We start from the raw sequence: 13,315 nt of genomic DNA, 5'->3' as shown, positions 1-13,315 counted from the left end.
TCGAGAATGTTTCAAATTAACCACCACGGATTCTCGGTTCTTTCTCGGTTGCTATGGAAAATGTGGAATTTTCGCTACAGTTCTCCCACAGCAAATCGATTCCCGGAAAATGTAAACACTTACCGATTTTTTATTTATTTAACTCAACTTCAAAAGAAATAATATATGCTCCTTCGAAATGGGGAACTTTTTCCCGATATTCCTTCAGCAAAATGTTACGCGAATGTCTGTGACCATGTCCGCTGGCCAACTCCGCTTTTTTGGTGCCGTGCATCATCTGTCAACGAACGTCGCTCTGGATTGGATAATCAATGTTTTGATTTCATTTCTGCCGTCGCAGCTGGTTCGTCGCACGACTCGCATTAATCGTGAAAATAAAGTCCTGCCCCGAGATGATCCGACAAATTTTGCTGAAAAACGACATTCTCGTTAAGCTGGTGGCCGCCCGCGCTTATAGTGCCCCATCGTCGTCCTCCGCCGGTCCCAAGGGGCCAGCCGCTCCGGCAGCAGCACCAGCCGATGTTCCTGGGCTAAGCTCGCGGTGCGTTGCGAAGAAGGATGGCCCGGTTGGCCCGGGAGCGGAACGGACCGGAACGTACAAGGTGCCGGAATACTTTAGCTACAACCAGACGAGCTACTTTGAGGCTGAGATTGAAATGTCCAAGTTCCGCATCCCGCAGCCCTCGGCCAAGAACTGAACACCGGGTGGCTTCTGCGAACTGTAAATAAGCGGCAGCGGAAGTCCGTTAAATAAAGTCATTAGTTGGAGGATGTGATCCCGTACCGGAGACCGTGGGTTGGTGCAAGCTTACTTCTGCGTAGATTGCTGTGGAAAGAAAAGGAAGGAATTCGGTGTTGATGCAAGCTTCAATAGACCGAGTAGCAAAAGCCTGCTCCTTTTCGGGTTGAAGAGATGGTTTGAAAATTTTGAAAGACAATTCAGCTGTTTAACTATTTTGTTTGGAAGATAGAAAAACTTTTAAAATCAGAACATACTTTAATTTACCTCCAAATAACATATATAAGGGAAAATTTTGGCACACTGCAGGTCAGCAGGTAAACAGTTTTTTAAATAATTGATTCATTCGCGTTGGCAGTTTGGCAACACTGCGTGACATCAGCTAGTACGGTTCGTTCGTGTAAGCAGTGTGGCCAGATTATTTTGACGGTTTTCGGTAGGCGCATCAAAATTTTATCGGTAGTTTTCGGTAGGTTAAAACTCGAAACTTAACTGAGTTAAAAAAAGTAAAAGCGAAAGAAGTGTTAAGCGGGATGGGGGGGGGGGGGGGGGGTTGGGTACTAATGCGCAAAATCAAAGTTCCATCTCACGAGAATATGCATCCTTTATCTGGGATATGGATTAGATTTGGTTCAGCGGTTACACAAATGAAGGTCTTTCTGAAGTGTCGATGTGAAAATTGTACTGGGAATTCTAAGCCAAAGAAGGACTAAGATGCACATTTTTTTCTCAGTGGTGTCAAGTTTTTTTTCTTGGGGCTCCACGTGACCGCTTAGGGCCGCAGCAGTGCTCCATTGGATACGATTTAATCGTACGTGCTGTCATTAGATTTTCGCTGGATTATTTAGATTGATTTAATTGTTTGGCTGAGTTTCATACCCAAATAGCCAGAATTGCTTAAGCAGCTCATTTTGGCACGCTAAAGATCGCTGCTCTAATTCGCCTCTTGCTGTAGATAAAAAGCATCAAAGTTCTATGTGGGTCTTTCAAACAGTGCCTAAGCAGCTTCCTTATGCTGCATTATGGATTATTTTTCTTTGTGTTTTATTTTCAAGCAAGCGTCATCGATGAAATAAACAACAAGATTTGTTTCGTTTAAACACATATGTATATTTTTAAATCATTTGTATTGATGAAGTACACAAAATTTTAAACCATGTACTGATAATTCACAATCACTTCACTCAATATTCATTCTTCATTTAACGAATCTAGCTTGTGCAGCAGCAATGAGATTATTGCCGGCGTTTGTCTTTGACACTCTGACAAGAGCCACCTTGTACCGATGTCATGCATTAAAAAGCTATAAAGTTCCACCAAGTTCAGTACCCTTTCTTAACAAGCCTTCAAGTTCCATCATGAACCCTACACATAGTGCTAATCAGCCGCAAAGTTCCAAAGAGTACCATGTGCCTGTTAAAAAGCTCCATAGTTCCGCAAAGTACCGTCTATCTCTTAATCAGCCACAAAGTACGACATCGGAACGATTTTTCGTTAAACAGCCCCAAATCAGCTATAAAGTACGAGCTGGCTATTTGGGGTACTTCTTTAACAAAATATCGATGATATTCAGATGTTGGAGCTTTTTGTCGTTCTTGTGTATATTTTTGGTGCGGCCACGAGAAAAGCACCTTTTTGCAGTTGACAAGCAATTTTGACAAAGTTGAAATTTTTTTCAACATTTTTTCACCTCCGTGGCCACGCGCTAATGCAATGCCGTCTCTACTGAACCGATAGTCCGGAGCCGTTGGTGCGCTACGAAACGCCCATCACTAGCCACGGATAATCGAGTGTGTGTGCCGCTGCTCTTCTACATTATTTTGTTATGACAACAAACGAACAAAGTGAAAATTGCGTAGCATAAAAACGTAATTTCTCTGCGTGCTGTGCTCGATATTTCTTCCAAAACAGGTGAACAATAACTAACGAACAGCAGCAACTAACACTACCCACCGGCACAAAGATGACGAAAGTGGAAATTCCGCTCAAAACCAAAGCCGAAGCATCGGAAGGCTTCATTCAAAACGAGAAGGACGTCGAGGTGCGTGTGCGGGCGCCGAAAAAGGTGTTGCATTTTAGCGATGGCACACTGGAAGAGTACAGCGACGACGAGGAGGACCAGGTGGACCGTGCGGAACCCGCGCCAGTGGATGAGGTAAGCCCGTGCATGTGGCAATGGCAGCTTTGGTGCTACTTTTGCCCCACCGTAAATGGTAGCCGAACGGGAAGCGCCTTTTTCGGACAGGTCTCTCATTTCTTCTTAGCAACCGTTGTTTATCCATGGTAGACCTTGACATCGCTGTCACTGCGTGCCTGGGTGTGTGGCTTTGTGTTGGCCTGGTAGGGGAGAGTGATTCATGCTGTGAATAGTTTACATTTGCTATTGCAAGTCGGTGTGTTCTAATTTTAGTTATTAATTAACGTCGATTTTATTCTGTTTTAGTCCCAGCTGAACTGGAGCGAGTGGATGCGGTATAAAACGTGCAAGCTGGGCAGTACGGTGCTGGCGGGGTGTGATTACGTCGGCGAAGGGCTTGCCTCGTTTCTGGGCATTACGACCCCCAAGTACAGCTACGAGATTGAGGAATTTAAACGAATGCAGGCGGAACAGCAGGCCGAAGATCGTGCCATTCAATCGTTTGTGGAGCAAAATCGTCCCCAGAACTCGAACCACAGCGTGTCACAGGAGCAACCTTCAGCGGCAAATGCAAACAACGACAGGAGTGAAGTTAGTGTGGAGAATGAAATTCAAAAATTTTGAAACTTTTTTTTGGCACACATATTGATACCGATACCCGTGGCGGTATTTTCCCGAGAGCAATAACACTCGGTGCAATAACGGCGAGTGGGGCGAATGTATGTATTATAGAGAACGAAAACGTAAGTTTAATGATTTAAAAACGATTGAGTAATCACAAGGCAACGAAGGCACAAACCATATGTACGAAGGGAAACATGCATTTGAGGGCAGTGTACTTAAGTAATAGGATGTTTTAATGCTTTAAAGAACGAAACATTTAAAAGGGACGCGTAAGGTAAGAAATTAAATTGATTGCATAAAAGATCTCTAGCGTATGTCGTGGGGTAGGACCAATAATTACACTGCTATGACGATGTAATTACGGTTTCGGAACGCAACACTTGAGGTGTAGTAGGATTTGTCATTTATAAAATATTTAAAATCACCTAGTCTTATTTATAAACGAAAAGGATTACTATTTTGGCATTGTGTACAAACATCACATCGAATACAGTAGAGAAATAAATCAGGATAACCTGAACTAACTGACGAAGCGGCTTCTTTGGAAAGAAATGCAAATAGGATGGAATAAGTTTAAATTTTAAATTGTAACTGACTGGTCTACTCGCCTTTACAGCGCACCGAGCGTGAAGATCTGCCGCAGCGTACACATGCGCGAAAAATTGAAACATTTAAAACAGACGTTTAATTCAACAGTTGGGAAGTTGCTCTAGCCTTAAATGTGTAAATGTCGATCTGCCAGAATAGAAGTCAAGCTTGAGCTAAAAAAAAGTATGCTTATTTGCGGTTCAACTGTTCGGATTATATTGAACAAGGATTGTTCTTTTCGTTTAGTAATTTAGGTAAGTTAGTAGGTTTACTATAAAAAGTTGATATACAAAAAAAGTCCATAAATAAGGAATTAGAAAAATATTGATGTTGTTTTTGGGATTTTATTTTGATAGAAAACCAATCTTATTGCTTTTCATATGTGTTGAATCATTCCAATTGGAATTTTATGCTATACAAAAAATCTCTTTATATAATATACTAAAAAGGAATAACGCATCGTTTCTCGTATGTTTTCAATTAAATAATAAACCTACTTATTAGCTTCTTCTTCTTCTTCTTCATTGGCACAACAACCGTGGTCGTTCAAGGCCCGCCTGTACCCACTAGTGGAAGTGAGCTTGGCTTTCAGTGATTTATTGTTACCATAGCAGGATAGTCAGTCCTACGTATTAGGTTACATTTTTTAAAATCCTTTCATCCATCCTCCGCACCGGTGACATTCGTACGAAACAAGTTCATTTCGAAATGAACACTTCGAATGAATCAAAGGACGAACACGCCCACTGACTGGGGCGAACACAAACGAGAACGACGCCCATTTTTTGTGCGCACCGGTGTTCATTTCTGAAAGGGGATGAACAAGAAACCGTCAAACCGTTTTTCGAACATCGAATTTAAAATAACTGAAGGTTTTCCTCAGTGCGCTTTCGTTTTTGGTACAATTTTAAACACACTTACAGAACACGTGCTAGCCGATACGTTGTTTCTGTTTCAGGGAACAAGGCATTACACCACTTTAAGTGTGTGGATTTGATCGTTTCCCTCTTGTTACTACATACATGTTTATTTTGTATTTTCTTTTTCTCGATAGCAGTCGATAGTAGTTTGAGATTTGTCAAATACGTGTAGCAATTTACATCATCTACAATCTACAATCTAAAACATTGCGTTCGATGTGTACTATGTAAAATGAACTGTAAATTACACTTTTGGCATTTTATCTTTTGGCTTGCATTTCCTCATAACTCATTACAAATTACAGTTTGCGCCCGTACAATAAATATTCATCTATTGTAGGCTCAAAAAATGACCCCGGCAAGAACAATAGTGGTTCATTTATTATACAGCAACTCACGAGCCGGACCCATTCGAGTCCATCCACTACACCACACATGCCAATCGTCCACAATTGATGCCTGCTCTGCCACCACATCTCACAAAACCCCCCGAAAGGTCCCGATCGTGCCAGCATCTGCGTGAGCGAACTGCTGACAGGCTGCCTTTGCTGTTGCTGCAGCTTTTATTAATGTGGTGTGCATTAAAAATTTAAATTTTATACACTCACCCCTTCCGGTCGAATGTCGCGCTCTCCTGGTGCCCGACCATCGGGCATCCCGCGTACCGAATACGCATCGCTCTTAATCATCGTCTACCTGTGCGTATCCCTTCGCGCGATAACAACGCGCGCGCGTGTGTGTGTGTGTGTGTGTGTGTCTGTGCACCCGAGCTTCAAGGATACCAAGCAAAAAGGGTATCAAATTTAAAACTGTTTTACGTTAACCCTTGTTGGCCATGGTTTGCGCACGGATCGTCTGGGCAACGCGCGTAGCAAATGCAATTGCGTCACACGCCAATTTTGTGCGCACGGCCCTGGAATGATGATGGACGGGAGCGACCTTTTCCACCGCGGCCCTGCCAGAGTGTGTGTGTGTGTGTGTGTGTGTGTGTGTGGTGCTCTAATTAAAAAGATTGGCAGAATCGGTTAGGTCCAGCACGGCGAATCTCCGTCCGTCTGGCTGGCAGGTAGTCGCATCAAATCACCCCGACAGCCGGTAACCGTTGGAAAGATCGGCGTTGTGCCTTAGGCAGGGTTGACAATTTGCATATTGCGTTCCGGCGGGAGGTTACCGTATTGGGCCATGTGCTGACTGTGTTATGATTGAAAGGTTCGCGAAGGGTTTAAACGGGGTAGAGTGTGTCTGTGTGTGTATGTGTGACGGAAAGGGGGAGAAAATTCATTTCCATCTCATGGGGAGATCGTGACGGGAGCGAAACTATTCGCCAAGGCAGCGGGATATAAACGACCGTACACACATGGTCGACGTGTGCAGATGGAAAATAGGAAATGAAAGAGAAGGTACCTTTGAATATTTGGAAACTGTAAAAAGTTGATTTTAAACATTATAAGTACGCAACACACACAACGATCGTACATTACGATTTACTTACAGAAAATATTTGAACGCTCTAGAATCCGAACACATCGCCAGATTATTGTGTAGCATCAGAAGTTAAAAATAACACTCAAATAGCTAAAATGTCGCAGAAATATTGTTGGCTATCCACAAAAAAAAACATATTCATGATGTTTGATTCTGATCTGAATCATTCTATTCGAAACATTAGCATTTAACAAAAATGTTAAAATAACAGCTATGATGGTAGTTTAATCAAGAAGATCCATGGTAGTGTTGGATAATAATTGCCCCAACTTGTACTGTTTATTATCTCTGAGGATCAGTTTTGGGATCGTTATACGCTTTACACTTTAATAAGATAGTTTGGACATGGCATTGGAAGAAATAAAATATGTCGCTTATAACGATAATGAATACTTAAATCGGTATGTAGCGTAAATTCCTCAAATACCGCCTGCAAGTATGCAATCGGCTTAACAACATTTACCTGTTACGCCTTTGATTAATTTGCTCACCCTTTTTAATTATAATTCACCTTCAATTGGATCGTAAATCGTAGATCGAGAAGCGCTAAGAATTGTTCCGTCTGAATATTCCAGAATGCCCGAAATCTTTCGATTGTGGCTTAAGATGTAAGTTATGGCCTACACGAGACCCTTCCGTCGAAGCACCAGTACAAGTGACGGGTATACTAGCATCATCAAACAATAAATCATTCAATTGCTTTAGAAACACTTGTAATAGTTTTATTTACAATTACTTTGAGCGAAAGAAAGAACCATCCATGTTGTAGAATTTTCAGTAAACCCCAAAAAAAAAAAAAATGTCGACAACATTTGCTAAATAACGTACACCAATCTTCGCAATGCGACTTGCACGCTTAACATGAGCCTGTCTTCTTCGCCGGAATGTCTGTTGCTTTGCAGTGCAGCGCATTTGTGGTGTGTGGAAAACACCCCAAAACCCCCGTCATCCCTCGGCTCGTTGATATCCCAGCGCTTGCAAGCCACAAATCAAGTCACAGCCGGTTGCGTTCCGTTTGCTAGCGTCGCGACAGAAGGCGATGCGTCGGTTCATTGCATTCGATGCCGTTGGCTTGCAGAACTCGGCTGCAGTTGCAGCAGCAGCTTGAGGTTTTGCACTACGCAGGAAAACAAAGCGCTTCCACGGTTCGCGGTGCCAAGATACCAACATGCCTGAAATTCAAAGCCTGGACGGATCGAACTGAAACTCCAGTGCCAGTCACTGAGTGCTGTGCTCAGTCGCTTTCTGAAGGGGATCCTTTCCTCGAAATTCCTCCTGATACGTCCTGATTCTCCGTATAAGCTCATGTGTGTCGGAGGGTTTTGGGATCCAATTTTCCGAGAGATTTCGGGTCTGCGGATGCACTGGAATTTCAATCAATTCTTGGCAACCGGTTCGTCCTGGCATGATTGTTCCGCGCTTTCCGTGCTCACTGCTATCGGAACGCAATCACGTTGCCACAGTTGAGCGGCACAGTCTCCCATTCCCCGTGTATGGTAATGATGGGGCTGCGGGCTGTGGATGTTTGTCCCGTGTTATTTACGCAACAGTATGTCAACTTGTCCTGATCGCATGTGATTGAATTTCGTATACCAATAAGCGATGGCAATTTCGCCCGTAGAATTTGTCGTACTGTACCGTACAATTAATCACACGAAGCGTTCACAACAGTCTGGCAGCTATTAGCGGGCTTTGGTTTTTAAGCTCGAGCAAGAGCTTCGGGGAAAAAAATCATAAATCAATTTTCTACCACACGTACACGTACACAAAACGTGTACGCCCCATAAACGGTTTGAATAATGGCGTGCGTGCGGTCAGTCCGATCCCCTTGCCATACTTCCCTATGGCGTCGACTCCTTCCTTCCCAGCTGACCAATTCGTTCGTTGTTTGGAATGGGACCGAAGCGATTTACATATTTATTCGCCAACCGTCCAATCGGCCCGGGGCCTCTGGTTCGAGAGTGCACAGAGAGGGTTCGGTCACTCCCCGTACATTAAACGGCAACCGGGGCGCGAGCCAACGATGAACGCAGACCACGTCTCGCTAGGAAAAGGGTACGGCCCCTACACTGACCAGCACTGGTCACCCTACTCCTGCAAAACAAACGGAACGGAAGGGACGGATGGAAACAACCCTAGCGGCCACCTGGTCCGAGCGCGCACTGACCACTGGCGAGCAGTCCTTTATTTCGCCATTTGTGATAAAATATTTTGAATAAATTAATGCACCCGGGGACGGGGGAAAACGGCTGGCTGGCTGGCTGGTTGGCTGACTGGCTGACCTCTGGGTACGGTGCCGAAATGCCGCGGGGTCAGACCTTGCTGTCCAGTTAGTTTGACAACGTTGAGGTGGCTCTGATTTCGATTAGAACGTTTGCGGACGTGTTGGGATTTTCGGGCGATGGTTCCCGGGATGGTTCGGTGATTAAATTTCACGGTCCTAGCCGGAGTTTCCCGAACCGTTGGCCGGCTGAGATGGTCCGACAAGCGCGTTGACATGCCAAATGACCGAAAGGTGCTTGACACTGGACTGGTGGTGTGTTTCTTGTGCGTAAAAGGATTACCAGATGGTAGGTAGGTAGCAGGGTGTGTAAGATGGTAGCAGGAAGCCGTCTTATTGCCTGTGACCGGTGTGCCAGATGGAGCAGGGGTTAGGGTTCAAGACAGGGGTCACGACGTCTTGCACATTAACACGTGGTAGATATTAGAACACGAGATTGGTTGTTGGAAACGGCAATATGATGGCTTCATTTTTGGATAGGGAAATTAAAATTCAAAATAAGATACTGAGTAATAGAATTTTGGAGAAGTTTGGTTTGAGTGGCTTTTCAGGATCAGAACTTTTCAGGATGTATGGTATTACAAAAGTCAATGTTAAAGAGGTTAAAAAATTACTTAGATAATTCTGAATTACACCACATTACACATTACACATTAGTTTACTAGCGATGAATTGTAAAGTTTAGTACCAATAAGAATAGAACCTAAGATTCTATTATTTCTGTTTAGCTGCATAACTTTTTGTTTTCTTTCGCAGTTCTGGCGATCTGTCACGCATCTATGATCATAGGCTTATTACATTATTATAAACCCAAAATCTTGGCTAACCGGTAAAGGTTATATGGAGATTTTTAGAAATAAAGGTTGCCGGAATATTCAGATACGTTACAAACTTAGCAACAAGATAGTTACTTCTTTTTATGGAAAAATTCTACTAGGAAATACGTCTTCTAATTTAATTTAAGATCATAATAATATCTTATACCATGCAAATTGCATGCTTTTAGGCGTTATTTTGCTGCCACTAATGATTACGCCTAAAACTAAACAATAAGCATGGCAAATTCGTTTCGTTCACATTGATTCAATTGAAGCATCTAATAATGTGTCTTTTAAAACGTGTGAAAGTTGTTGTTTAACTTTTTGTTTCCTAAAAACCTACGCAGCAACTTCATAGCGGTGATTGAAAGTAGGTACAACCTGACACACACACTCGAGAAGAACACACGCTGTTCAACACTTTGTGCCTGGAATCGCGGACGACATAGAGGATCAGCTGGGACCTCACCTCGACTTACCTTTCTTCGATTTAAAAGGCTCATCTGTTTCTCTTGATTGATCTACAGCACAGGAAAGTGTGGAAAAATACCCTAAATCAGTCCCACTGCTCATTGGTACATTAGACTTAAGCTGCAAAGTGCGAGTGACTCCACCCAACTCTTCACGGTCACGTGGCACCGAGGCACCGATGGAAAGGGACCCAGTCAAGGATACTTCGCGTAACAAGTATTTCCTCTGAACCATCAGCACAAACTTCCAAGACCGTTTTCACTCGGCTCGGGTGAAAAAGATGGATGACTTTGTCGAACACAGGTGGATTTGGTTGCCCAGAAGCAAGCTGCTGCGGATGAGTTATGGCCCCACTAGCGCTGGTCTCACTTTTACCTCCCACGTGAGGCTGAAATGACGCACGAGCATACATGGTTCGGCTACAGGAAAATGCTTTATTACGATGTTTTTATTTCCTTTTCTGCTAACGTGTGTGTCTAGCTTTCGCGGTTGTTAGCCGGCACTGCTAATGGAATTCCCCTGCTGGGACGCTAATTAAAGTCGATAAAGAGCACACACACACGCTGGTCGATAAATCATTTGCTCGAACTCAGTGGTCAACGCCGCGTTGTCCACTTACCCGTTTATGACCCGCAAACAGGGGTCGAACCCAATTTCTCCCAAGGGGTTGCCACCGTGTCTTGGCGTGTGGACACTAAAACTATTTCGGTTGCAATCAAAAACGACAAGACGTACAAGATGTACAACAACTGACCGGTTTTGTGCGCTGACCAAGGGTAGCGGTGGACACTCACTGGTCAATTATAATCCGACTGAGCGGAACCCGTTTGTCCACCGGAAGGGTCAAGACAGTGTGAAAAAGGGGTTAGAACGTCGTGCACTCGTTTCCTGACCCGCACGAAAGCGAGCAGTGTCTTCGAGCTGGGAATGTTCTCACCCTGCTCCTGGGAAGAGTTTGGCGATTCAGCAGGAAAGGTCATTTCGATTGGGAAAGCATGGATCGCTGCAAGGGTAGAAGAAGTTTGGACAAGATTGGCCGAGAAGACCGATTTCTTGACCCTATTAACCCTGTGAATTTGCGTGGAACGACGAATCATTTCCTTCTGACACTCCTTTCGACAGAGAGTTCAAAGTTCAACGATTCTACCGTGGCTTTGGGCTTTGACCAAGGACTACATGATGTCTCGATTTAGCAAGACACGCCATGACGCCCTTTCGTGGTGGAAAATAGGTTTTTCTCCTTGAAGCACAAACACACGCGCCTGGGGGGGGGGGCCTCTTTATCACAGTTTTTCCACACACCAAAACCCTGCAAGCAGAATGTGTTCGCTTAACCTTGGTGCCGTTGGCTTTCACTTGCAGCGAGTGCAGCGGGAGGCATGTGGCATTCACCCACCACAGCACCACAGCCACCGTCACCAGCAGCAGGCAGGCACTAAGTTGCATTTACGTCGGTTTACTACACGTTGTAGCCTTGAGCTGGAGGGTGCGTACTTTTTTTGCATCCTCCATCTCTTTCTCTCTCTCTCTCTCTCTCTCTCTCTCACACACACACACACACACACACACACACGATTCTTTTGGTGGCTGTTGCACTTTTTTCCACACCCACACGGCTTTCACTTTTCGTGACCTAGATTTTTATGCATCATTTTATGCCGTGCTGCTGCCGTGCCGAGTGTCGCGACACTGTGACGGAGCGTTGCACCGAGAACGTTTCCATTTCCTACCCTTCGGGGGGGGAAACCCTCGAGGCTGCCACAAGACAAGGTACAAGTGGGTGTAAGTGGGTGATAATCGAGCCTTTTTTTTTCTTTGCTGGTAGGAGTGCGAAAAAAAGAAGCGCTAATGTGCCGACAGCAATGAAAAGGAGGAAGTGTCGCGTACTGCTGGCGTTTCCCCCCCCCCCCCCCCAACTTGAATAGCAATACGAAAGAAGGAAGATTACTGTGGCGTTTAATAGATGGAAGGACTCGCACAAGAAAAAAAGATAACACGCCACAGAGTGCTTTCGAGTTGCTTCGCCTTGCCCCGCGAAAGTGCTCGAAACCTTTTTATAGGCTGCAGTGACGCGGCGCACATTTGGGTTGCACTTCGCTCGGCCGCACTTTTAATCGAACCGGTCCGCAGTTGAGCCGGTCACAGATCGGACCGTGCAGATAAGAAAGACAGTGTGTGAGGATGGGTCGAAGGGGTTTTATGAGAATTGTCGATCGTCATCAGCCGTGGGAAGGTTGCAGACGGCCGGAGCAACAGAGTGCCACAGCGAAACGTCAAGAGCGCACGGGGTCGGTTGACATTTCAATTTGCGTGTGCACTCAAGTGGGACTTTAAGGTGACACCTTTTTTTGGCTGTCTGTGTGTGTGTGTGTGTGTGTTGTTTGTATTGCGACTCATCAGCAAAAGGGAACCGAGCAGAAGGTTTAATTGGTAACGTTTTTAGAGACGCGCCTAGCAGCTGTGGAATGATTTTGGAGAATAAAGCCATTTTTGGCACGCTGATTGCATACTTTGAGGCTCATTTTGAAGAAGTAATATAGAACCTCCACTATTTTGCTTCAATTTCATACAATTTTGATAAGCAAATATTCTCTTTATTCTTCCTATAATCAGGTTTGTGTTGTAACATCCACGAACGGTTAAGAATGATCAAACTTCAACGGCCCTCCTGCTTCAAAACTCCATCCTACATGTTTGCTGCATCATTAATATCTAGCGCCCGATTATAAATTTGCCACACAAAAATCATACTCGTTCCTCCCATACGCTTCTCGCTGCAGCAGCTTACCGGCCTCAAAATCCCACCCGTAATGCTACGATAATTATGCGAAAAGCTCAATCCTTCCGCAAACACCGGGCAGAAAACAACGGAAAAAGTGCGATTAATTCTGCCGCAACGCTCTTGCGCCAACCGGCACCTCCCCCCGTCCAAAAGGGACAGGAGGACTGGTTGGGCAACATAAATTAGCATTTAGTCCTTGGCCATACTGCCCCCCCCCCCTCCCCCGTCCCACCTTCCAAGCAAAGCATCATGACAAACACGCGTAAAAAATCGCACACGCGTATCGGTACATCGCCTGCGGCGCACCAATGACGCAGCGATCGCGTGGACGCGTAAAACAGTGCGTAAATAAATCTCCCCCCGCCGTGCGCGAGATGTTGTTGCGGTGGTTGGCTGATGGGCCTGTCACGGAAAAAAGTGCTTCTGTGCGAGTAACCCTTTCCTGCCGTGAGCTTTCTGCCGCACATGTG

General features: G+C 44.8%; 2 protein-coding genes across 2 annotated transcripts; both read left to right on the top strand.

Annotated features, from left to right (window-relative positions):
- Positions 1 to 225: 225 nt before the first annotated feature.
- LOC121589685 lies at positions 226 to 788 on the top strand. The gene has a single exon (XM_041908773.1). It carries the CDS (start codon positions 393 to 395, stop codon positions 696 to 698), a length of 306 nt encoding a protein of 101 aa, XP_041764707.1. The 5' UTR covers positions 226 to 392; the 3' UTR covers positions 699 to 788.
- A 1,745-nt stretch (positions 789 to 2,533) lies between these two features.
- Positions 2,534 to 4,020, top strand: LOC121590123 (protein FAM177A1). The gene is made up of 2 exons (XM_041909525.1): positions 2,534 to 2,894; positions 3,183 to 4,020. Exons 1-2 carry the CDS (start codon positions 2,703 to 2,705, stop codon positions 3,498 to 3,500), a joined length of 510 nt encoding a protein of 169 aa, XP_041765459.1. The 5' UTR covers positions 2,534 to 2,702; the 3' UTR covers positions 3,501 to 4,020.
- Positions 4,021 to 13,315: the final 9,295 nt, after the last annotated feature.

Source organism: Anopheles merus, chromosome 2R, assembly GCF_017562075.2.
Source record: "Anopheles merus strain MAF chromosome 2R, AmerM5.1, whole genome shotgun sequence".
Taxonomy (NCBI): Eukaryota; Metazoa; Arthropoda; class Insecta; order Diptera; family Culicidae; genus Anopheles; species Anopheles merus.
This window is presented reverse-complemented; position numbering and strand designations above follow the sequence as displayed.